General features: G+C 37.3%; 1 protein-coding gene across 1 annotated transcript in view; it reads right to left on the bottom strand.

Annotated features, from left to right (window-relative positions):
* Positions 1 to 23,688, bottom strand: part of ASCC3 (activating signal cointegrator 1 complex subunit 3) — a 351,207-nt gene that overhangs the window by 32,262 nt on the left and 295,257 nt on the right. The window contains exon 37 of the mRNA XM_066358816.1: positions 3,944 to 4,168. Coding sequence (XP_066214913.1) covers positions 3,944 to 4,168 — 225 coding nt within the window. The remainder of the gene's footprint in view (positions 1 to 3,943; positions 4,169 to 23,688) is intronic.

The raw sequence follows: 23,688 nt of genomic DNA, 5'->3' as shown, positions 1-23,688 counted from the left end.
TTGAGTGTGGAATCATAGATGTGACCCCATGGTTGCTAGCTTGAGACCTAAGATCACTGGCTTGATGCCCAGGGTGGCGGGCTTGAGCAAGGCGTAACTTGCTTGGCCATAGCCCCCCTATCCCCCACCCATCAAGGCACATATGAGAAAGCAATCAGTGAACAACTAAGGTGCCACAATGAATAACTGATGCTTCTCATCTCTCTCCCCTCCTGTCTGTCTGTCCCTCTCTCTGTCTCTGTTCAAAAATAAAAAAAAAAGAGTGGCAAATAATCTTCCTAGAGAGGCAAACCATGTGTTGGTTACAAAAAGGGTGTTATGTGCACCCTCATCTTCATCACAGCATTATTCACAGTGGCCAAGACATGGAAACAACCAAACTGCTCCTTGATAGAAAATTGGAGAAAGATGTGATACATATATACAATGAAATACTACTCAGCCATAAGAAATGATGATATATTTCCATTTATGACAACAGGGATGGACCTTGAGAACATTACACTAAGTGAAATAAGTAAATCAAAAAGAGCTAATAACAATATGATTTTACACATTCATGGACATAGAGAAAACTGACCTGGTTATCAGGGGAAAGGGGACATGGGGGAGAAATGGGGAGAAGGGTATAAAGAGGGACAAATATGAGGTAATGAAAAATGATTTCACTTTGGGTGATGGGTATACAACATAATCAACAGTTAAAATGTCCTGGAATGCTGAGTTCGAAACCTGGTTGTCAGTTCGAAACCCTACACTTGTCTGGTCAAGGCACATATGGGAGTTGATGCTTCCTCCTCTTCCCCCCTTTTTCTCTCTCTCCCCCCCCTCACTAAAATGAATATTAAAAAAATTAAGTTAAAATGCTATAGGAATGTTGACCTGAAACCTATGTACTCTTATTGATCAATATCACCATGTTAAAATTAATTTTCTAAATAAAAAGAAAAAAAAGTGTCAAAAATTTGTATGTTTATTATAACCTTCTAATTCCTGATAAATTTGTGCTTAACCTATTTTAGGAACCATCCTTTTTCATTTAAATAAATTAAGTTTTATTCTGATACTAAGATTGTTAGAAACTCATTTTAAAACATCCAAATGATTTAGAGAAGCACAAAGAAGAAATTAAGAGTCACCCCAAATCCTGCTCAACAGAGATGGCGACTGTCAATCTTTTGGTGAATCCTACTGAGGACCTTCTCTCTAGCACAGATTCACATACAGACGCAGATATTCTACACAGATGGAGAACTCACAGATGGAACTGTAAGATTTTGCAGTGTTCTATAATCTGAAAGATACTTAGGCTATTTTTAAGTCTTTAATTTTGCAAATGATTCCATAATGTAAAACTTTACACAAATCTTCAGAGACTCATTACTCTAAAAAGCACCATAGGTCCTTTGAAATTTTAAAAAAATATTTTTATTACAGAAATATCCAAAATTGTATAATGTAGAAAATCAAAACCTCTTATAGTCTCACTTAGCTCTGTGTCTCCTCCCCTCCTCCTCCCACAGTCTCCCAGGAAATGGCAGCTCCAGCCTCCCAGTGGCTCTGGAGAAAAACTTTGGCATTATCCTTGGGTTGCTCACTTTCCCTAAAAATTCTATCCAATCTATTAGCAGAATCTGTTAGATCTCTTAAAGAAAAAAAAAAAAAAAAAAAAAATATATATATATATATATATATGTATATATATTTCTCTCTCTCTCTCTAACCAACTCTTACCAATGTCACTCATACCAATGTGGTCCAGCCACCATTATTTCCTCCCTAGCCTTAGAACATTCAAGTTATAAAGATCACTGACATGGTTTCAGGTTCTATACTGCAACTAACCTTTAAAAAATATCACACATCAAAGTTTCAGAAAGTATAAAAGAAGAATTTTTATAATTATCTGAAAAGGCTATAAAAATACTACCCCCCTCCTTTTTAAAAGATTTTATTTATTGATTTTAGAGAAAAAGAGAGAAAGAGAGAGAGAAAGGTGGTGGGGTGAAGCGGGAAACATCAACTCGTAGTTGTTGCTTCTCGTATGTGCCTTGACCAGGCAAGCCTGGGGTTTTGAACTGGCGACCTCACTATTCAACACTTTTATCCACTGTGCTACTGCAGGCCAGGCAATAGTATTCCTTTTCTAAACTACATTTCTCTGTGAGGCTGCATTTTCTTCATATACTTCAACTAAAACATATTACAACAGACACTGCAAAAAATGAAATATGAAATCTACCTGACTTCTGTTAAGCTAGATATTGAAGATACCTGAAAAAATATAAAACAATGCTATACTTTTCATTAACTTTTATTGTTTTGGAAAATAGTTATTTCTAATAAAAAAGTATGTTATTTATATGATATTAACATGTAATGGGATTATTATTATATTTTTAGATGAAGTAATAAGTATTTGAGAACTTCTAATTTAATTAGTATGGCAACTATTCATAGATATATCCAACATAACCACTAGTGAACCATTGCTCTAGCAGCTTCCACCTCATGCAGAATAAAATCCCAAATCTGTACCGTGGTTTATAAACTCTCTACATGACCTGATCACATTTTCTCTATAATCTCTACTCCTCCCTATCTCTGACCTCATTTCTAACCTCCCCTTTCCACCTTTTTTACAATGGCTTCCTTGATATTCCTTGAACATACCAAGTAAGTTCCTACAGGAGAGTCTTGGCACTAGCTTTTCTTTGTGCTTGGAATACACTCCCCAGATAATTCTGGGGCTCAGTCCCTTCCTTTAATTTTTTTTTTAAATGAGAGGAGGGGAGATACAGACTCATGCATGTGCCCCAATGGGGATCCACCCAGCAATCCTCATCTGGGGCTGATGCTCAAATCAACTGAGCTATCCTTAGTGCCTAGGGCCAACACTCAAATAAATTGAGCCACTGGCTTTGAAAGGGGAATGAGAGAGAGAAGTGGAAAGGGAGAAAAGAGAAGCAGATGGTTGCTTCTCACATGTGCCCTGACTGAGGATTGAACCCAGGACATCTGCATGCTGGGCTGATGCATTATCACTGAGCCAATTGGCCAGGGCCCTTTAATTGTTTTTTAAATGTCACTTTATAAGTAAGATAGTCCCTGAACATCATATTAAAAAACAGTACAAATTAGCGCCTTCTATCTTTCTCTGTATTTCCTTTACTATACTTTATACACTACTACCACTTTTAAAAAGCAGTTACCACCCCTTGACTTATAATTTATAATTGTCTGTCTGCTTCTTCTGGAGTAAAAGCCCATCACAGCAGATACTCTTTTGTCTCATTCACTGCTATCTATATACTCAGTGCTTAGAAAAGTACCAGTACTTAGTTGCCTCCAACAAACTGTTTTTTGTTGTTGTTTTTTTTAGTGAGAAAGGGGAGGCAGAAAGACAGACTCCTGCATGCATCCTGACCGGGATCCACCCGACAAGTGCCCTAACAGGTGATGCTCTGCCCATCTGGGGCCACTGCTCTATTGCTCAGCAATGGAGCCATTTTTTTAGCACCTGAGCAGAGGCCACAGAGCCATCCTCAGTGCCCGAGGCCAACTTGCTCAAACCAATTGAGCTATGGCTCTAGGAGGAGAAGAGAGAGAGAGACAGAAAAAGAGAGAAAAGGAGAGTGGAGAAGCAGATAGTTGCTTCTCCTGTGTGCCCTGATTGGGATTGAACCTGGGATATCCACACACCAGGCCAATGCTTTACCACTGAGCCAACTGGCCAGGGCCAACAAACTTTGATTAAATGAATGATTGAAATTATCTTATTGCATTTGTATTTGCTTTTCCTTTGAAAATTCTTGATTTGATTCACCAGGTTTTTCTTTAAAAATGCTATAATAAAAAGGTTTACATGCAATTATGTTTTATTCTAAAAGAACAACAAAAAAGTGATGGGAGAAAATGTAGGTACTAGAAATGACTTTCATACCTGACAGACTCTGAGAGCTTGGTCCAAGACTGTTTTCGTGTCGGTGTCGTAGTCTGGGCAGGGCAGCATGGCACGGCTGAGATGCGCTTGGAGTAGGAGATGTGCCTTGGTGTGAGGGCTGTCAAATGAGTGAGGGTTTGATTCAAAGGGAAGACATTTTGCCAGTTCACTGTTCATATGGTCTTCATTGTGCCTTACTGGTAAATCTGTGTATTCTTCTGCATCCTGAAAAAACAAACCAACCAACCATACATAAATATATTAATATGCTAGATCAAAAGTATAATTATTAATGAACTTCTTAGCTTTAACTACTGGCATTTAAAACATGGTTTAGAAAAAGCATACATACCTTTGCCCCTCAGAGTTTTGTTCTGTTCAATACTATTACTAATATGTAAGGAAAAGTGAGTACTGTATAATATATCTAAAATTTATGAACATTCTTCTTATTTATATAGTCAACAAAAATAACAGAGATCCTAATAAGCATCATATACCAAGCTTGATACTGGGTCCATGGCCGTGAACCAGTAACTGAGCACATCACAGACAACATGGTAAGTACAGAGTGCTGAAGGACATTCATTTTGGGGGTTTAGTTATTTTAAAGGGTCAGGGAAAACAACCTGGAAAGCTAATATGCAAGTTAAGATCTATAGATGGGTGGAAGAAATAAGGCAGGGCTGGGGGCAAGGGGACAGAGGATAGCACTGGGGAGGGTGAAAAGCGTGAAGATCAGCATCATTAACAACATTGACTGTAATATGTTAGATTAAAATAAAATTGTTTAAAATTGAGAGTTTCTAGTTCTGTATGTGAGGAGCTTGGAAACTCTGCTCTGTCCTAACAACAAGTGAAAAGCTAAACAGACTGATAACTTAACAACCCTTTTTGGATCCATGTAAGGGGAAGACACAGGACACACAGTTGTCCCCAAGACTGGAAACAGAGACAAATTCAGGGAGTCACTGCTAAAAAGAGCAGAGATTCAAAAGAACCTGTGCCAGGGTGAGAAAACCTGAACTGTCATTGATGAATTGTGGGAGGCTCTGCGTGGGCATCTCTGAGAACTAAAAACTCCAGTGGGATCGTCACAGGGGGCTCCCACAGTATTGTGAAATTTACCTTCAGGGCATTTCTAGCAAGGGGAGAGGAAATAGACCACTTTGAAATATGCCAGATCACCCTGTTCTCAACAACCCTCCCAAAACCAAAACCAACCCCCCCCCCCCCCATCAAGTACTGTTTTGATCCATAGTAGACTGAATCCGCAGATGCAAAACCCAGGGTAAGAGAGGGCTGACTATATATTTCTTGAAAGAATCTACATATAAGTGACCCATGCAGTTCAAACCAGTATTGTTCAAGGGTCAATTGTTTATCAATAATCACTTTGAATGTCAATGGTCTATTTAAACTGATTAAAAGACAGTGTCAGAGTGAATCAAAAAATGTGACCCAATATATGTTGTCTATAAGAAATCTACTTTAAATATAAAGACATGTATAGATTAATGTAAATGGATGGAGAAAAATATACCATACTAACACTAATGAAAAGAAAAGAAGAGTAGAATTTCAGGCAGACAGAGCAGACTTCAAAGCAAGGAAAATGACCATGGATAAAGAAGGGAATTACATAATGATAAAGGCAGGCAGGGGTAGTCAACCTTTTTACACCTACTGCCCACTTTTGTATCTCTGTTAGTAGTAAAATTTTCTAACAGCCCACCGGTTCCACAGTAATAGTGATTTATAAAATAGGGAAGTAACTTTACTTTATAAAATTTATAAAGCAGAGTTAGAGCAAGTTAAAGCATATAATAATAATAATTACTTACCAAGTACTTTACGTTGGATTTTTGCTAAGTTTGGCAGAATAAATCTTTATAAAACAACTTACTATAGTTAAATCTATCTTTTTATTTATACTCTGGTTGCTCCACTACCGCCCACCATGAAAGCTGGAACGCCCACTAGTGGGCGGTAGGGACCAGGTTGACTACCACTGATAAAGGGTCAATTCCCTAAGAAGACATAACAATTCTAAATGTGTATGTTCCTGACAATGCAATGTCAAACTACATGAGTATAGTGAGTAAATACAGGATTGGTTTAATATTTGAAAATCAATTAATATAATTTACTTTATTAACTTAAAAAAGAAAAACCATACAATCATTTCAATTGATGCATAAAAAAACTGACAAAATCTAACATTCATGACCTAAAAAACTCTCAGTAAACTAGGAAAAGAATGGTACTTTTCAACCTAGTATATGACTTCATTGAGAAACTACAACTAACATCACATTTCAGTCATAGACTAAAGGCTTTCCCCTTAAGATCAAGAACAAGACAGGAATTTTTGTTGTTTATACTGCTATTCAACACTGCCAGAGGTTCCAGCCAGTACAATCAGGCAGGAAAAGAAAGTAACATCCAGATTGAAAGGGAAGAAGTACAACTTCACTTATAGATGGTATGATCATCAATATAGAAAACCCAATGAACTCTATAAAATAATCGACTTGAATAAGTGAGCTTAGCAAAGTTTCAGGATATAAGATTAATATACAAAAATCAATTGTAGTTCTGTATATTAGCAACAAAAATCAGAACTAAAAAAAATTATAATGACATATAAGATATTAAGTACTTAGAAATAAATCTGACAAATATGTAAAAGACCTATACACCACAAATCACAAAACACTATGAAGAAAAATGAAAGAAGACCTAACTAAATGGAGACATAAAGCTTAATTCTTCTAAAATTGATCTACATACTTAACGCATCTCAACTATAGTAGACTTTTTCTTTTTTGTTCTTAATCCTTGGTTGACTGACAAGTTGATTTTTATTTTATTATTATTTTTTTAATCTTATTTTTATTAATTTTAATGCAGTGACATTGATAAATCAGGGTACATATGTTCTGAGAAAACATCTCCAGATTATTTTGACCTTTGATTATGCTGCATACCCCTCACTCAAAGTCAAATCGTCCTCTGTCACCTTCTATCTGGTTTTCTTTGTGCCCCTACCCTCCCGCCACTTCCTCCCTCTCCTTCCTCACCCCTTCCCCACCCCTCCACCCCATGCCCTGTTACCATCACATTCTTGTCCATGTCTCTAAGTCTCATTTTTATGTCCCATTTATGCATTGGTTCATATAGTTCTTAGTTTTTTTCTAATTTACTTATTTCACTCTGTATAATGTTATCAAGGGCCATCCATGTTATTGTAAATGATCCGATGTCATCATTTCTTATGGCTGAGTAGTATTCCATAGTATATATGTACCAAAGCTTTTTTTTTTTTTTTTTTTTTGTATTTTTCTGATGCTGGAAACGGGGAGAGACAGTCAGACAGACTCCCGCATGCGCCCGACCGGGATCCACCCAGCACGCCCACAAGGGGCGACGCTCTGCCCACCAGGGGGCGATGCTCTGCCCCTCCGGGGCATCGCTCTGCGGCGACCAGAGCCACTCTAGTGCCTGGGGCAGAGGCCAAGGAGCCATCCCCAGCGCCCGGGCCATCCTTGCTCCAATGGAGCCTTGGCTGCGGGAGGGGAAGAGAGAGAGACAGAGAGGAAGGAGGGGGGGGGTGGAGAAGCAAATGGGCGCTTCTCCTATGTGCCCTGGCCGGGAATCGAACCCGGGTCCCCCGCACGCCAGGCCAACGCTCTACCGCTGAGCCAACCGGCCAGGGCCAGGACTTTTCTTTGTTGGGAGTTTTTTGATAACAGTTTTGATCTCATTTGGTGTAATCGGTCTGTTTAGGTTTTCTGATTCTTCCAGACTGATTTTTGGAAGATTGTATGTTTCAAGGAATTTGTCCATTTCATCTAGTTGTCTAGTTTTTTGGCATACAGTTCTTCATAGTATTTTCTTACAATATTTTGTATTTCTGTTGTGTCAATTGTTATTTCTCCCCTCTCATTTCTAATTTTATTTATTTGAGTCCTCTCTCTCTTTTTCTTGGTGAGTCTAGTTAAAGGTTCATCAATCTTGTTTACCTTTTCAAAAAACCAGCTCCTAGTTTCATTGATCCTCTGTATTGTTTCTTTAGTCTCTATGTCATTTATTTCTGCTCTGATCTTTATTATTTCCTTCTTTCTACTACATTTAGGCTTTACTTGCTGTTCTTTTTCTAGTTCTTTTAGATGCAGGGTTAAGTTGTTTATTTGAGCTTTTTCTAGCTTCTGAAAGTGTGCCTGTAGTGCTATGAACTTCCCTCTCAGTACTGCTTTTGCTGTGTCCCATAAATTTTGAGTTATTGTATGCTCGTTATCATTCGTTTCTAGGAATTTTTTTATTTCTTCTTTGATCTCATTCTTAATCCATTCGTTATTTAACAGCCTGCTATTTAGTTTCCATGTGTTTGAGAATTTTTGAGCTTTTCTGTTGTGGTTGATTACTAGTTTCATGCCATTGTGATCAGAGAAAGTGTTTGATATGATTTCAATATTCTTAAATTTGTTGAGACCACTTTTGTGCCCTAACATGTGGTCTATCCTAGAGATTGTACCATGAGCACTTGAAAAGAATGTATATTCTGCTGCTTTAGGGTGAAAGGTTCTGAAGATATCTATTAAATCAAGTTGATCTAGTGTTTCCAATAAGTCTGCTGTTTCTTTGTTAATTTTCTTTCTTGAGGATCTATCTAGTGATGTTAGTGGGGTATTAAAATCCCCTACTATTATAGTGTTGCTGTTGATCTCGCTCTTTATATCCATCAAAGTCTGCTTTATATATTTAGGTGCTCCTATATTAGGTGCGTAGATATTTATAATAGTTATATCTTCCTGTTGGATTGCTCCCTTTATCACTATGTAGTGGCCTTCTTTATCTCTTACTATGTTCTTTGTTTTAAAGTCCATTTTGTCTGATATAAGTATTGGTTTGGTTGTAATGAATTCCTTGAGTTTTTTTTTGTCTGGGAAACTTTTTATTTCTCCTTCAATTTTAAATGATAGCCTTGCTGGATAAAGTAGTCTTGGTTGTAGGTTCTTGTTCTGCATTACTTTGAATATTTCTTGCCATTCCCTTCTGGCCTCAAGTGTTTCTGTTGAGAAGTCGGATGTCATCCTTATGGGGGCTTCTTTGTAGGTGATAACTTTTTTTCTCTTGCAGCTTTTAATATTTTCTCTTTATCGCTTAGCTTTGGTATTTTAATTATGATGTGTCTTGGTGTAGGTTTCTTTGTGTTTCTCTTTAATGGAGTCCTCTGTGCTTCTTGGACTTGTGAGAATTTCTCTTGCATTAATTTAGGGAAGTTTTCAGCTATGATACGATTGAATAAAGTCTCTACCCCTTGTTCTTTTTCTTCTTCTTCAGGAACCCCTATGATGCGGATGTTATTTCTCTTCATGTTGTCACAGAGCTCTCTAAGAGTTTCCTCTGACTTTTTGAGTCTCTTTTCTCTTTTCTTCTCTTTTTCATGCCTTCATTCCAGTTGTCCTCCAACTCGCTGATTCGATCCTCAGCTGTATCCATCCTGTTTTTAATTCCTTCCATTGTGGTCTTCATTTCTGATATTGTATTTGTTATCTCCGACTGATTCTTTTTTAATATTCCAATATCCTTTTTTATGCTTGCTATTTCTTTATTTAGGTGTTTATGATGACCATCCATTTTGTTCTAAGATACCTAAGCATCCTTACAATCATTATTTTATTTTTTTTATTTATTTATGTTTTTGTATTTTTCTGAAGCTGGAAACAGGGAGAGACAGTCAGACAGACTCCCGCATGCGCCCACCAGGGGGTGACGCTCTGCCCACCAGGGGGCGATGCTCTGCCCCTCTGGGGCGTCGCTCTGTTGCGACCAGAGCCACTCTAGTGCCTGGGGCAGAGGCCAAGGAGCCATCCCCAGCGCCCGGACCATCTTTGCTCCAATGGAGCCTTGGCTCTGGGAGGGGAAGAGAGAGACAGAGAGGAAGGAGAAGGGGAGGGGTGGAGAAGCAGATGGGCGCTTTTCCTGTGTGCCCTGGCCGGGAATCGAACCCGGGATTTCTACACGCCAGGCCGACGCTCTACCACTTAGCCAACCGGCCAGGGGCCATTATTTTAAACTCCACATCTGGAAGTTTGATTATTTCCATATCACTCAGTTCATCTCCTGAAGGTCTCTCTTGTGGTTTCATTTGGATTGCACTTCTTTGTCTTCTCATTGTGCCTGGGTATCTGGGTGTTTTCTTTGTAGAGTTGGTTGAGTCTAGGCTTGGTGTTGTCTGTCTCTAGTTTTTACTTGTGTTGTTTCTAAGTCTTCCTGGGTTGGCTTCAGCTATTATTTGTAATCCACTTTAGGATTTTGGCAGCGTTGAAGTCTTGATTTGTTTGTTTTCTTAACAGGTGATTGTCTTGTTTGCTGATCTCAGCAGGGGGCTTATTTGAAACTGTATACAGGAATGCGGTGGGTGTGACCGGAGGCTTTGAAATTCTCTTCTGCCAGTTAATCTCTCTGGGGACGGGTTGCTTTCTCAGCTTCAGTAGGGGAGGTGTATCTCAGATCTCCAAGGAGACCTGAGTTACTGCCCCTCCTCCCCACTTCTTGTTTTCAGCTGTGTCTTGTTGCGCTAATTGGAGCTGGAGAGATGTCTGTATCTTTGTGACCTGGAAGTACCTTTGTATTTTGCTTTGTGGAAGGATCAGCCCCTCCCCCAGTTATGGCCGCCTCCAGCACTGAATGAGTCAGCTTTTTATGTCATCATCTATATTCCTCTCCCCCTCACCATCCGTCTCTCTCTTTCTCCTTTCTTTTTGGAAGACAAGCGGGCCCTTTCAACACTCCTTGTTCCCTGGTCACCAGGTAAGTGGCTGTGAGCAATATTTACTGCTCTTTATCCTTGGAATTGAGAGCCCAGCCTCACTGACCCCCCCCCCCCCCCGTTTCTGTAAGCAGGGGAGATTCAGGCGCTCCCTACCAGGTTTGTTGTGGCTTCTTCTTTGCTCCTTGATTTTTGAAAGCTGTTCTTGTAGTCCAGATTTGGTTTTTCACGCTGATTGTTCATAAATTAGTTTATAATCCAGTTCGGTGGTGTGAGCTGGGAGTCAGTGCGTCTGCCTACTCCGCTGTCATCTTCAGGTCCAACAAGTTGATTTTTAAAGGGTTCCAATCACTAATTTCTAATATGTGTGTGTGTGTGTGTGTGTGTAAAGCCAGCAGGCAGGGCCGGGGCCACTATCACAGCAGCCCGGCCCATGCAGGTTCGCATTGGATTCGGACAGTCGGTAAAGAAACAAAGGAGCCAAAAACTGATGGGCCATAGCCTTTAATCCTACCTTGCACCCGGCGGGCAAGTAAAAACATACACTGGGCTCCAAAACCCAGTCACACTCAGTGCTCACAAAGCCACTGACTTATCCGAGTTTCCTAGAATCAAAGGTTTCTAGCTCACCAGCCTTCTTCTCCTCAGTTCCCCATCTCCTTCCTTATCCCAGATACAAACTCTACACAAACTGGCATCTCACTCAGCACTCCGCCATCTTGGCTGCTTCTCCTGGCCTCCTCCACGTGGCCTCCTTTAGCTGCTGGCTCTACTCTCTCTGCTCTCTCATGCTAACCTCAGGAACCAAGAGCCCAAACTCTCGTTCCGTCCCCATTTTATAGTGTAGAAATCCAAACCGTTAATCCAATATACATAACAGGGAAGTCTCTAATACAAAGTCACTTCTCTGAGGCATGATAGGATTGTACCACCTCACACCAAAAAGGGTGGGACAGGCTTAATCCCAAAACCAAGGCTACAAGGATTCTGCTTGCCCCTAGCCCACCCCAACACACATTAATATCACCTGGGCGACTGCCTCCTCGTGTTATCTTTAACAAAGTGAGCATAATACATTTTATCCGCCCAACAGTGTGTGTGTGTGTGTGTGTGGTCCCCATACCAACATTCAAGTCTCAGACATAGCTAGGTGTCTTACAATTCAGCTCAATTCTGACACTATCAACCTGTAGATAGCATCAGATCCCACAGATTAAGGGTTCAGTTCTACAAGACTGACTCCCCCCCACCCTCCACCCAACTTCAGATGCCAACTGTAAGCCCAGGTTATCTATCACCTGTTTCTGACTGGCTACAGATTGGAGGTTCCAACAACCCCTGGCTTGGGCTCCATTCCTTTGAGTGGCTCACAGAACTCAGAGAAACACTTTACTTACTAGATTACTGGTTTGTTATGAAAAGATGTAACCCCGACACAGGCAGATGGAAAAGATGTACAGGACAAGGCATCGGAAATGGGCTCAGAGCCTCCCTGTTCTCTCTGTGCTGGGTGCTTTCTCCAAATCTCCATGTGTTCACCAACTGGAAAACACTCCAAACCCCAGCCTTTTGGGTTTTTAGGAAGGTTTAATTACATATGCATGATTAATTATATCATCAGTCACTGGTGATTAACTTAATCTCCAGCCTTTCTCTCCTCCTCCAGAGACTGGAGAGTGAGGGTGCAATGGGGAGGTGGGGTTAAAAATTCCAACTTTCTAACCACAGTTGGTGAGTTTCCATTCTTAGGTGCTACCTATTTACATAACAAAATGCACCTTTACTGCTCTCATCAATTAGGAAATTACAAGGATTTTAGGAGCTTTATGCTAGAAACAGGGATGAAGACTGAATATACATTTCAAGAGCAAATATATATTTCTTATTATAAGTCAAAATGTCACAATTATAAAATTCATATGGAAATGCAAAGAACCTGGAATAGCTTAAAGAACTCTGAAAAAGAAGAACAAAGTTAAAGAGCTAGCACTTCTTAATTTTAGGACTTAATATAAATCTAGAGTAATCAAAAACAGTATCATATTATAGAATAAGGAATCCAGAAATAAACCCATACATATATGGACAATTTTAGACAAAGATTCAAAAGCAAAGCAGTAGAGAAAGAATAGTTTCTTTCTGAAATGGTAGTGGAATAACTGGGTATGCACGTGCGCGCGCACACACATACACACAACCAATCCCTAAAACTTCAATCCTTGCCTTGCACAGTATATAAAAAATCACTCAACGGAAAATTTAAAAGTATTTATATAAAACTAGAAAACACAGGAGAATATCTCTGATTTGTAGAGCTAAAAAAAGATTTCATTAATTGAATAACAAAGCATGAGCCATAAAAAATGATAAATTGATATTGACCAAAATAAAAACTTCTATTCTTAAAAAGACATTAAGAGAATGAAAATATAATACACAGACTGAAAATATTTGCAGATCATATAATACAGTATTTGTTATCCAGAATATATAAACTCTCAAAACTCAGGGTGAGAAAACAAACAGCTCATTTAAAAAAAAAAAAAAGGCAAAGATTTAACAGATAGTTTATGTAAAGGTGTGCACTATCATTAGTTATGAGGAAAAAAAAAACTAGAATGGCCAAAATTTAAATGACTATCATACTAAGTATTGGCAAGCATGTGAAAACCAAAACTTTCACACACAGCTTGTGGGAATGTAAAAGTTACAATCTCTTTGGAGAACAGTTTCCCATTTTCTTAAAAATAAAATACATAACTACCGTGTGATTCAGCCATTCTATTCCTAGGAATTTACCCAAAAGAAAGCATGTGTATACAAAAAGATCTCTACACAGCACTTGACAGTAGCTTTACTTAAAAAGTAAAAAACTGGAAAAAAACTAAAGGTCATCAACACGCTGAAGGGATAAAAACAACTGTTTTTTTATCCATAGAGTGGAATTCTATTCAGCAATAATAATAAGTCAGAGTGGGAGGTGTGGGAACTAACTGAAGCTCACAGAGGGGTATAAGATAACTTTGGCTTTGAATTTGACAGGTACTGGATTCTTGCCTATGAAGTGAGGCTGTATGATGGAACCCTTAAAGATTTTATTTGGAATTCAGTAATATGAAATATTTAAAATATTCTATGTATATATATAATATATCTTTATCTTTTCTTGCTTGAATTACAATTTCAGAAACCTGTGCCTCTATTGTATGCTAAGAATATACTACAAGAGCACTAATAAAAAGGGCGATAATGATAGGGTTATATCTTTATGATAAAAATTCAGACTATATTAATAAGCAAATATCTATTTCAAAAATTGAATGGAATAATTCATTTAAATAAGTATTTGTTCACTACCTTATGAAAGAGACAATCACATAAGTAATCACATAAATAAATGTAAATTTAATATGGTGACAAGTGCTGTGAAGAAGTGATATATGGAAGCATGAGAGACTTTAGCTAAGAAACGGGAACAAGTTACGAAGGTTTCCTGAAGGAAAGGGCAGGTGAACTAAGACACAGAGGATGAGCAGATATAACTAGCTGAAGAGAGAATTGAAAAGTGTTCTGGGAACAGCCAACACAAAGGCCCCGTAGTGGGAGGAAAAATGGAGAGTCCCAGAGACTGAAAAATGTGTAAAAGTAATTTCAATTGATTTAAACAGTATGCTAAAGAAATACTTTAATGAATATTCGCAGCACTCTGTTTTGCAAAAAAAATAAAAAAATAAGAAACCACAGCCACAGCACACTGTTTTGAACACTATCTTCACCTTCTGGACTGCTCTCTGTAAGAAGTGTATGCTGACACATGGGCAGTCACCAGTGTTTTGCCTAATGTCATCTTGGTTTTCTTTTCGTGTCATTTCAGCTCTTCCCTGTTTTCTCTGAGGTCATCTTCCAAAGAAAGACCAGTTACAACGACAGTGATATTATTTTTTATTTCAGGTGAACTGTCATCTCATGACTCACCCATCTCAGTCCAATATCTGGGCTCCATCCAAATCACCATCAGTGACTGTCCACCTATCCCTGCCTTACCAAAGGGCTTAAGAAAAATGGAACAGCAGATAAGGAAGAAGGTTCTGATCTACAACATGATCGTTACCTTCAAAGAAATTAAATGATACCGAGGCAAACAATTGATATAAGTGATTATTTCAGAATAGAATAACACTTCCCAGAGAAGAGCACTGAAATGAACTGGAGGTGTTGGAAAGGTTCCCCAGAGAGGTGGCGTTTGTTCTAGGCTGAGAACAGTCTGCAGGAGAGGGGAGGGGAGGGGAGGGAGATGCCCCGCATTCCTGGCAGAGAAAATAGTACAAGTAGGTCCATAAAAACAGGTAAGGAGGGGTCTAAGCCTCAGGGAGGAGGGGATGCTGCTGCTATTAATAACAGAGAAGTTGGGAACACAGTGAGCAGGAACTTTCTGTCAAGCATGCAAAATACACTTAAAGAGATGGTAATAAGCCAGATAGGTAGAGATGGAGAAGAAGAAATCAGCTTTAAATCTGTCTCATAGTCTAGAAATTATTCATATTTAAATTTCTTTCTACTGTTTATAAATACAACTTCTGATCTTTTACCATAAGAAAATCAAATAGCTATTTTAATACTGCAAACTGAACTGGATCTCCAGGCTTTAGATATGTAGAAAATAGGTTTAGATTTACAAATTACATGAAAAGTTCAATTAAAGTAAAATTCTGTGGAAAGTAAGAATTTGGCTGAAAGAACTAATTAATAGTATTATCTCCATTTCCCTCAGTACAATCTTGTTCACATTTGTTTATATACAAATATACATTATACATCTCCCTTCCATATACTGAGGGGGGAGGTGGGGGAATGAGAGGTAGGGAGGGAACAGGGGAGGACAAGAGTGAGGGAAAGGACTAGGGGGAGGGAAGAGAGAGAGGGAGGAGAGAGAAACTGATTAATTTTGATTGATAACTATATAAACAGGGCATTTTGTGTTTGAGTTCCCAAATATTTGTGAAAGTGTGAACATCTTTCTGTGATATGTGTGTGATTCTAGTACTCAGACATGCAAGTATTTCACAAAGAATGACTTCTAAATGCAAGCCAACTAATTGATTTAGTGCTAAACTAAAAAAACAATGACTTGCTCAAAGGCTAAAAAAAAATTAGTGGTGTTGAATTCACTGAGAAGCAGCATATCTGAACAGGGCTGACTATTCAAAACCATGCTTACTATGCTTTCAGGTTATTTTCAGATAAATTTGATAATTAGTGCTTTTTGTTGTATTTGCTTATGTGATAATCTAAACTACATGTAAGATGTGACTCCACTGTTGTTCAAACTGTGCCAATTCTGCTTGAATTACCTGACTTATTGCTTTAATCCTCTTTCACTAGGACTGTGATTTTGCTCACTGCCAGCAGTATCAGTATCAGATGAGTCTGCTAACAGCTGAGTACTTTTAAGTTGGAAACAATGGTATGCAATAGAGAAATCCTTCCAAGGCTAATAAGGGGCCACCAGACCTTTAATGTAGATTGTGCAAAAACAGTGACCTTCCTAAAGAATTTAATTCAGTGATGCCTTTTCTCAGTGTATAAGGCAATTTTTCCAAATTAAGACTTTCACTATTTCTTTGCAAAAACTATATACTTTAATAAGCCTACAGGTATTTTAATAACCACAATAGACAAAGTCTTAGTGTGCTGAGTCATTTCTTTACCAAATATTTACTCAGCATATTGTTGGGCATAAATTGGTAGACAAAAGCAGAAATGATCCCCTACTCTTACGAAGGTTTATAGTCAGGTTGGGGAGCCAGACATTAACCAACATGGACTGTGATTAAATGTAAAATGACAAGTGGACAAGTACAAGGAAGGAGAGGTACAAATAAGAAGAGCGAGTCAGGGAAGGTCTCTTTGAGGAGGTTATGACTGAGCTGAAAGAGAGTAAAAATTTACTATTTTTAAATAAAGAAGGGAGGAGTGATAGGTTAAGGTTCAAATTTGAACTGAAAAAATAAACGAATACTGACTATTATAGGAGAAGTCTCTTCAGAGTGCACCTATATAAATTTTATTACTTAACATATGCATTTAATAAGTAATGTCTTTTTCATTATTAAATTTGACACAAGCAATATTTTGAGATCTTCAAAAGAACTGATACTTGATTTATTAATATTTATAAAATTTCAAATCAATACTAGTTTCTCTGGTTAAAAAGTATCTGTAATTAACTGAGGTCCCATCAGAACCTATTATTTCCTTAGAGGATCCCTCTTCCCTGTGTCCGTGTTTGAATGGAAGGAGAATCCAATGACTATAGCAGTACCTTGTCCCCTTAAGAAAAGTGAGCGACCACGAGGGTGGAACGGCATGGTGTGAGGTGGTAGAGAGAGCAGTGAATATGGGAATTGATACAACAGGTGAATTTCCAGCTCTGCCATTTACAGGCTATGTAACCTTCTGAGAGTAAGTGAACCTCCCAAAGTCTCAAATTCCTTATTTTAAATTGGAATTTGTTGTGAGCACTCAATGTGATGGTGTTTATGAAACACTTAAAAATTGTAATACTTGGTGTTCATGCTAAGCATTATTATTTAAATAATAATCCTTACATTTGATACCATATAGGATGCTGATTTAATAATCATACAAATTTTATGTAATTGTGTTGCAAAAATATTGGCTTTTTGAAAGACAATTTTCTCATAATATGTGACAAAGATGAAATATTCAGGAATTGTATCCTCTTAAACTACATGTCTGATGCTGCAGGCTTTCGTGTCCAATCTCCAATTAGGTTTCTTTTAAATCCATATTACTTAAATGTTCACAAAAGCACATCAGTGTGTGATAACGAAATACGCTCTTTTCAGTGCACCTCAATGAACTAACTCAAAATATAGTGGGATAACGGAGAAGAATGAATCATATATATTATACATCTGGTGAAATTTTTCTGAAAGAAAAGTATCATAGTTATGTTACTTTAAAACCTTACAGTATTTCCTAATTAAAACTCAAGTGATAGGAACCACAAAAATTAAACAGAAAATACTGATTTTAGATCAATTAGAATAAATTAAAAAATCAGCATTTTTAACTTTTGTGTGTGATGGTTATGGACTTGAGAAAAAATTTAAAATGAAGACTGACTTAAGACAACTGCTATTTAATCCTCAATCGCTCTGCCAGCACCTTCTGTAAAAACCATGGTCATTTATTGCTGGAATTCCAATTCACAATTTTTCTAAGCCCTTTAGAATGTGGCATGTTTGCTTCACTTCTTTACTTAGCTCTTACCTCTTTCAAATATTTTACTTTGGATGTCTCAGAATACAAAGATTTTTTTACTTAGTTCAAATTGATTAAAAAAGCAGCAATCCCAGGATCAGCAGGAAGAGTAAGCAAAATAAAATCCGTTTAAAAACAAGCAAACAAAAACCCTTTCTGGCCACTTCTTCCTCAGTAGGACACTCTATTTACCTCCAAATTACTCCTCTAATTTTAAACAACTTGTCTAGTTAATTTCCTGTCTGTGATCAGGGACTATAAGTGAGGTTCGTTTTCTTATCTACATCATGTAGGTAATTAAAGGAAATTGAAAGTGGGCAGTGAAGCTTTTATGCAACTGGGATTGAAGCTGAATGGAGGGCAGCAAGGTCAGTCGAGTCCATTATATTTTTATGTGAGAGGCTGGTCTGTCTACCCTGTCCTTGTTTATTTAGTGTAGGCTGGACAGGCTACTAACTGCAAATCTATGTCTCTGATTTGCCCAGCTGTCCTTGAATAAAGACATCTTTCCCTGCAAATGTTAAATGACAGTGATTGACAACCTATGATGAACTCTTCTTATAACCCCCTGCTACTGTTTTTTGGATTGCAAAATAAAAACCAGAATAAAGAAACATCTTTAATAATCACATCAAATGGGCCCTGCTGTTCAATAGTTTTCATTTTGTTTCCCTTTTCATTACAAACCTCAATCTGTTCGACAAATGCCATAAACTCAGCCACTCCACGCTAAGGAAAAAAACCCAAACATATGTATGTATGCCACTACATGCTGCTTGCATATTTACACTGATTTGAGTTTACTGGGGCTGCACACTCGTACATAATGGTTTATTCACAACATTGTATCACTAACTTATTTGCTTGTTCTCCCAAGAACAATCTGGCAGAGATGCCTTTCAGTGATTAGTTTAGTTAGGGCTCCCGGAGCTTTATTCAGTACATGTCCTTGTGCTCCTTAAATACACTGACTGTACAGCTTACCTTTTAGATTTATTAAAATCAGAAGCTTATCAAACACTTACAATCTATTTTGGCTTTTTGTATAGTGAAAGTGTGTGAACAGTGAATTTTGTTTGAGTGTGCATGTGTATGTGTGTTTATGCATATTGTTTTTCAGGTGCACTAACTTCAGAGTCTGCTTTACTTCAGCAAATTACCGGGGTTAGAAACAGCCAGAATGGGTTCATGCTTGGTCTCATGTGAGTGTTACGTAACACCCCACTGGCACTTTCATGGGCTGCACACATCACTGCCTATATTGAACTCACTAAACAGCAGATAAGAGGGCACTTGTATAGTGGGGATAGCAACCTGATCAATGTGAGACACTAAAGAAGCTGTATGCTATAACTTAATCTCTGTCATGGGAAAAGTAAAACTTATAAAGTTAATGAGTTCTAGACTTTAAGTAGCACTTGATTAATTTGTAACATTCTGAGGCGTTAAAACAAACCAAAATTAGTTTCTCACATTCCAGTGCTGTCTTTTGGCCACTGAAGCTGTAGAAAAAGCATTTCAGTAAATTTCCCTGACAGGAACACTTTAATTTCTGTGCCTTTCCAAAGTTTGAATTAAATACATATTATGTATTTTATAATAATGTTTGAAAATAATTGGCATTTACCAAGCCAGGTCTGGATATATTAAAGGATAAAAAAATATATCTCATATTTTTATCTTTATTATTTCAGTTTAACCTTTTATTAATCATAATCTACTAAAACACTAAGTGTGTGATATAACATGTTTTTAAAATCACATATATAATTAGTATTGTTTATGACACTTATGATTTGTACTTTTTAAAAATTATCTATACAAACAATAAATTATATGTTACTATACTGAATAAAGTAAATATCTCTAAAATAAAGACACCATAAAGTAGACTTGCATGGAATAACTTCAAAATTCAATGAAAAATACACCAGGAATAAACTTAACGTTTTACATTAAAGGAAAAAAAAATTCCTTGCTTATATAAAACACTTAATTGGAAAATGATAAAACTAAGATCTGATTAATTCTGCAATAATTATATATATATATATTTTTTCTAATACATAGAATTTGCTTCACTAAAAGTATCAACATAGTTTTATTATATGCAGATGGTAAAAATGTAAATAGTGATGGATATCATTGAAATTACTCATAGATCTATGTGTGTTTCTTTCAAAGCCTATGTGAATATATGTGTCTGATTTGTATCAATGTTTTAAACTTATGGACATATATTTGGCCTTCAACCAATTAGGTCAAGCACAGAATCACTTGCCAAAAATAAATATGAACAAGAATAATACCTTATTCTTTTCATTGTAGGAATGACCACCTGGTTGACAGCTGGATTTTAAGGGATCTTATAATAGTGGGTACCAGCAGGTCTGTTGTACTTAAAATAATTTCCCTGGTAGAAATTCCATCAGAAACTTCTATTTCCCAGGATTTATAGCTAAGTCCTAAAAAAATTGGTCTTTGATGAAACTTGAAAAAAATTCCTCAGTTTTCAAAGATATAATAAAAATGCCTTATAGCTTAACAATGTTTAGATATTTTCCTTTTAAGAAATAAAAATCTTGAGGCTGGCTATCAGCTTTGAGTACTAAAAGGAATAACTGAGATTAGCAGCAACATATAATACTTATAAATGGTTAAATGTCACACTTTGCAATCCATCTTTAAAAGCTAAATAAACTTTTTCTTATCAACTTGCTTCTGCTTTGAACTTCACATATTTATTAGGGTAACTTTATAATTTGCACTTCTATAGGCTATGAGAGAGTATGTCAAATGTAAAAAAAATAAAAAACTAAAACAAAATAAAATCCTAGGTTGAAACATTAAGACACCTCTAACCTATTTAAATAACTAAATATTTTCTTCTAGGAGTTAAGAACTACATATACAAAAAGTAAAATAAGTCTAAGAGTGAAATGTCAAAATAGCCCAACATATAAAAAATATCATAAGATAATAAATAGAAGATTGACAAATAGATGAAAAACATACCAGTGTCATGCATTTAGAAAAAGTAGTAAATCACTGAATCTGAGTAAGAAAAAGGAAGCTGAGCCAAGATGGATGGATGGATGGATGGATGGATGGATGGATGGATGGATGTCATGCACATTATCAGCGTGGGAACCATAAGCCAAGGTGCGAAGTTGAGTATATACGCAGCATGTTTAAGGTGAGAGTAAGAAGGTTGATCAGGAGAATGGGGGTGGATTTGTGAGTCTAATGGAAGGGATAGTTAAAAAAGGAAAACTGACGAGGGCCTTGACAGTCGGGTAAAGGATCCTTTATTATGTACATAATGTTAGATTTTTGAGGGGAGAAATGAAGCAATAATGTTTTTAAAACAGATAAACTGGCAGGGGGTGAGTTGGGTGCATTAAAGGGGAGAGAGAATATAAAGGAGGAAGATGACTTGGGAGACTTTAGCACAGTTGTTTAGCAACAGGGAGATGAGAATCCAGACAGGAGCTAAAGAATGGGCTTTTTTTTTTTTTTTTTTTTTTTAATGGGAGAAACCTGAGAAAACAATTATAAAGGAAGTACTGAATGGTCATGGTAATCAATTATTATGTGGAACTGGGGAGGAGAAGAGAAGGAGCCATGGATTATTTCTAAGGAAATCATCCTGTGGGTATGAAAGAATCCAAATACAACTGACAAGCAAAGTAATGACAGTAACCCCGTCTTCTGAGAATAACGAAGAGCAAGGTTGAGACATCCTGAGTTTGGGTCACACAGGGACAGTCAAGCAAGAATGTCCACTGAGCAAGCAGAAGTGTGGAACTGTGGTTCACAAGAGGTCAAGACTGGTGATTGCGCTATAAGATTCATCTATTTAAAGGCAATATTTTAAACTAAAATTGTGTGACTTGAGAAAGTGAGTACATAGAAAAGTAGATAACCAAGAAAAAAAAGTCTGGAGAACAACTAGAGGTTGGCACAGGAAAAGGAGACAATGTCAAACTATAAGAAAAAGAACCAGATATGATGCACAAGTGCATTTCAGGGATGAAGAGTATCAAGAAGTAATTAATGTCAAATGCTATAAAATGATCCAAGAGAATGAGCACTAAGACAAGAATGTAGAACTGGGTAATGTGGAGGACACTACAGACCTCTGAAAATGTGGAACAGTAATCCAGACTTAGGAAAGAAAGAATGAACGAAGAGAAAAGAAATGGCAACAACAGGCTGAGATCTCATTTTTTATTTTTGCGTAAATGAGAGAAAGGAAATAAAGATGGCAATTTGAGGACGATGATAAAACCAAATAAAGAGGTTTCTTCGCCTGACCAGGCGGTGGCGCAGTGGATAGAGCATCGGACTGGGATGCAGAGGACCCAGGTTCCAGGCCCAAGGTTGCCAGCTTGAGCGCGGGCTCATCTGGTTTGAGCAAAAAGCCCACTAGCTTGAACCCAAGGTCCCTGGCTCCAGCAAGGGGTTAACTCGGTCTGCTGAAGGCCCACAGTCAAGGCACATATGAGAAAGCAATCAAGGAACAACTGAGGTGTTGCAACGCGCAATGAAAAACTAATGATTGATGCTTCTCATCTTTCTCCATTCCTGTCCGTCTGTCCCTGTCTATCCCTCTCTCTGACTCACTCTCTCTGTAAAAAAAAGAAAAAAGAGGTTTCTTCCTCTCCCTGGATGAAGGGTGACCTACACAGGTTCAGAAGGGCTTTCTCTATTTTTTTTTAGTTAAAAAAGTTATTTTAAAGTTTGTAAGAAACAATATCAAGAGCACTACTGAGAAAATTCTACAATAAAAGAGTTAAGGGAAAAGAACCATTGGAGCAACAGGGAGATGAGAATCCAGATAGGAGCTAAAGAATGGGCAGTTTTTTTTTAAATGGGAGAAACCTGAGAAAACAATTATGAAGGAAGTACTGAATGGTCTTGGTAATTAGAGCCAGCTTGTGAGAATCAACTGTTGTCCATTTTACAGAATATATCACATTTTATCTATTCATGATTGACACTTGGGTTGTTTCCACTTTTTAGCTACTATGAACATGTTTCAATCTCTATGCAGATCTTACCGATACATAGCAGTGAAATTGGTGTGCCAAATGGTAACTTTACTTAACAATTTGAGGAACAGCAAACTGTTTCCCAATGTGGCCACACCATTTTTCATTCCCACTGTATCCACAGCAATATTTGTTATTGTCTGTCTTTTTTATTATAACTATCCCAGTGCATATAAAGCGGTATCTCATTGTGGTTTTGATTTGCATTTCCATAATAACTAATGATGTTGAGTACCTTTTAATGTATTTACCAGCCTATTGTATATCTTCTTTGTAGAAGTGTCAATCTAATTCCTTCACCCATTTTTAAATTGAGCCATCTATCTTTTTAATATTTAGATAAAAATATTCTTTATATATTCTGGGTGAAAGTTCTTTATCAGATGTATGATTTGCAAATATTTTCTTGCATTAAGTGAGCTATCTTTTCCCTTTCTTGATGGTGTATTATTTGCAGCAGAAGAGCTTATTTGATGAAGTCCAATTTATCCTTTTTTTTTTTTTTTTTGCTTTTGTTGCTTGGACTTTTGGCATTTTATATAAAAAGCCATACCTTAACCCAAGGTAAGGAAATTTTACACTTATGTTTTCTTCTAAGAGTATTACAATTTTGGTCCCTACATTCT

Source organism: Saccopteryx leptura, chromosome 1 (assembly GCF_036850995.1).
Source record: "Saccopteryx leptura isolate mSacLep1 chromosome 1, mSacLep1_pri_phased_curated, whole genome shotgun sequence".
NCBI lineage: Eukaryota > Metazoa > Chordata > Mammalia > Chiroptera > Emballonuridae > Saccopteryx > Saccopteryx leptura.
The sequence above is the reverse complement of the archived record's forward strand: the minus strand, read 5'-3'. Positions and strand labels throughout refer to the sequence as shown.